This window comes from Rhagoletis zephyria, unplaced genomic scaffold (assembly GCF_001687245.7).
Source record: "Rhagoletis zephyria isolate East Lansing unplaced genomic scaffold, Rhagoletis_zephyria_1.1 Rzeph_scaffold_77521, whole genome shotgun sequence".
NCBI lineage: Eukaryota > Metazoa > Arthropoda > Insecta > Diptera > Tephritidae > Rhagoletis > Rhagoletis zephyria.
This window is the reverse complement of record NW_016234570.1, coordinates 1-1,163: the sequence shown is the minus strand read 5'-3', so window position 1 is coordinate 1,163 and position 1,163 is coordinate 1. Positions and strand designations below refer to the sequence as shown.

The window sequence follows — 1,163 nt, the reverse complement described above, 5'->3', positions numbered from 1 at the left end:
TTTTTGCTTATCATTAGGTACCTCACGTACACCGAGTGGTCGGAATTGTACGGAGGAAAAAAAGTTGAATCAGCAGAAAATGAGCACATCAAATTTAAGCGTCTTCCATTCGACCACTGTTGCATTACAATGGGGCCTTTCGATACGCCCTACTGTGATGTTGATGGTAATGTTTTTAGCTTGGAGGCGATACACGCTTTTATCAAAACATTCAAAGTGAATCCAATCACCGGCAAATCTCAGGATGCTAAGATCCTAGTGAAACTAAATTTTCATAAGAACGCTGAAGGTGTATATCATTGCCCGGCGCTTTTTAAACCATTCACAAAAAATTCACACATTGTGGCGTTGGCCACTACCGGCAATGTTTACTCTTGGGAAGCTATTGAACAGCTAAACATAAAAACCAAAAATTGGAAAGACCTCGTAGATGATTCGCCATTTCAGCGCAAAGATATAATAACTATTCAGGATCCGCACCATTTAGAAAAGTTTGATATTTCGCGTTTTTATCACATACGAAAAAATCTTCGCGTTCTCTCTGAAGAAGAGCAGCTGGAACGCAAAGACCCAACCAAACGTATTAAAACTATGAATTTGGAAACTAAAGAAACACTAGCACAGCTGGAGAAAGACTACCAGCCACCAGAGGAAGCACCAACTACAAGCAAACGTATAGCGGATAAGTTCAATGCAGCACATTACTCAACTGGAGCTGTGGCAGCAAGTTTTACCTCGACAGCTATGGTACCAGTTTACAACCATGAGGCGGCAATAATCGAAGATGATTTAGTAAAGTACGAACGTGTAAAGAAGAAAGGCTATGTACGTCTACAAACAAATTTTGGACCACTAAATTTTGAATTGTATTGCGATGCAGTTCCTCGTGCTTGTGATAACTTTATACGACATTGCAGTGATGGATATTATAATAACATCAAGTTTCATCGCTCCATACGAAACTTTATGGTTTGTTAAGGAATTAAGCGTTATATATTCTATCTAACCGGTCTAACACATTTTTATTGAATTTAGATACAAGGTGGTGATCCCACTGGAACTGGTACTGGTGGCAAATCTATTTGGGGTAAAAAGTTTGAAGACGAATTCAAACCTAATCTGTCGCATTCAGGCCGTGGTATGCTCTCTATGGCTAATTCGGG

General features: G+C 39.6%; 1 protein-coding gene across 1 annotated transcript; it reads left to right on the top strand.

Moving 5' to 3' along the window:
• Positions 1-21: 21 nt before the first annotated feature.
• On the top strand, positions 22-1,158 carry LOC108357436 (peptidyl-prolyl cis-trans isomerase-like 2; the record flags this gene model as incomplete). Its single annotated transcript, XM_017608512.1, has 2 exons — positions 22-969; positions 1,036-1,158. Coding segments are annotated over 2 exons (1,071 nt in total), but the record flags the coding sequence as incomplete, so codon positions are not given.
• Between the last annotated feature and the right edge of the window lie 5 nt (positions 1,159-1,163).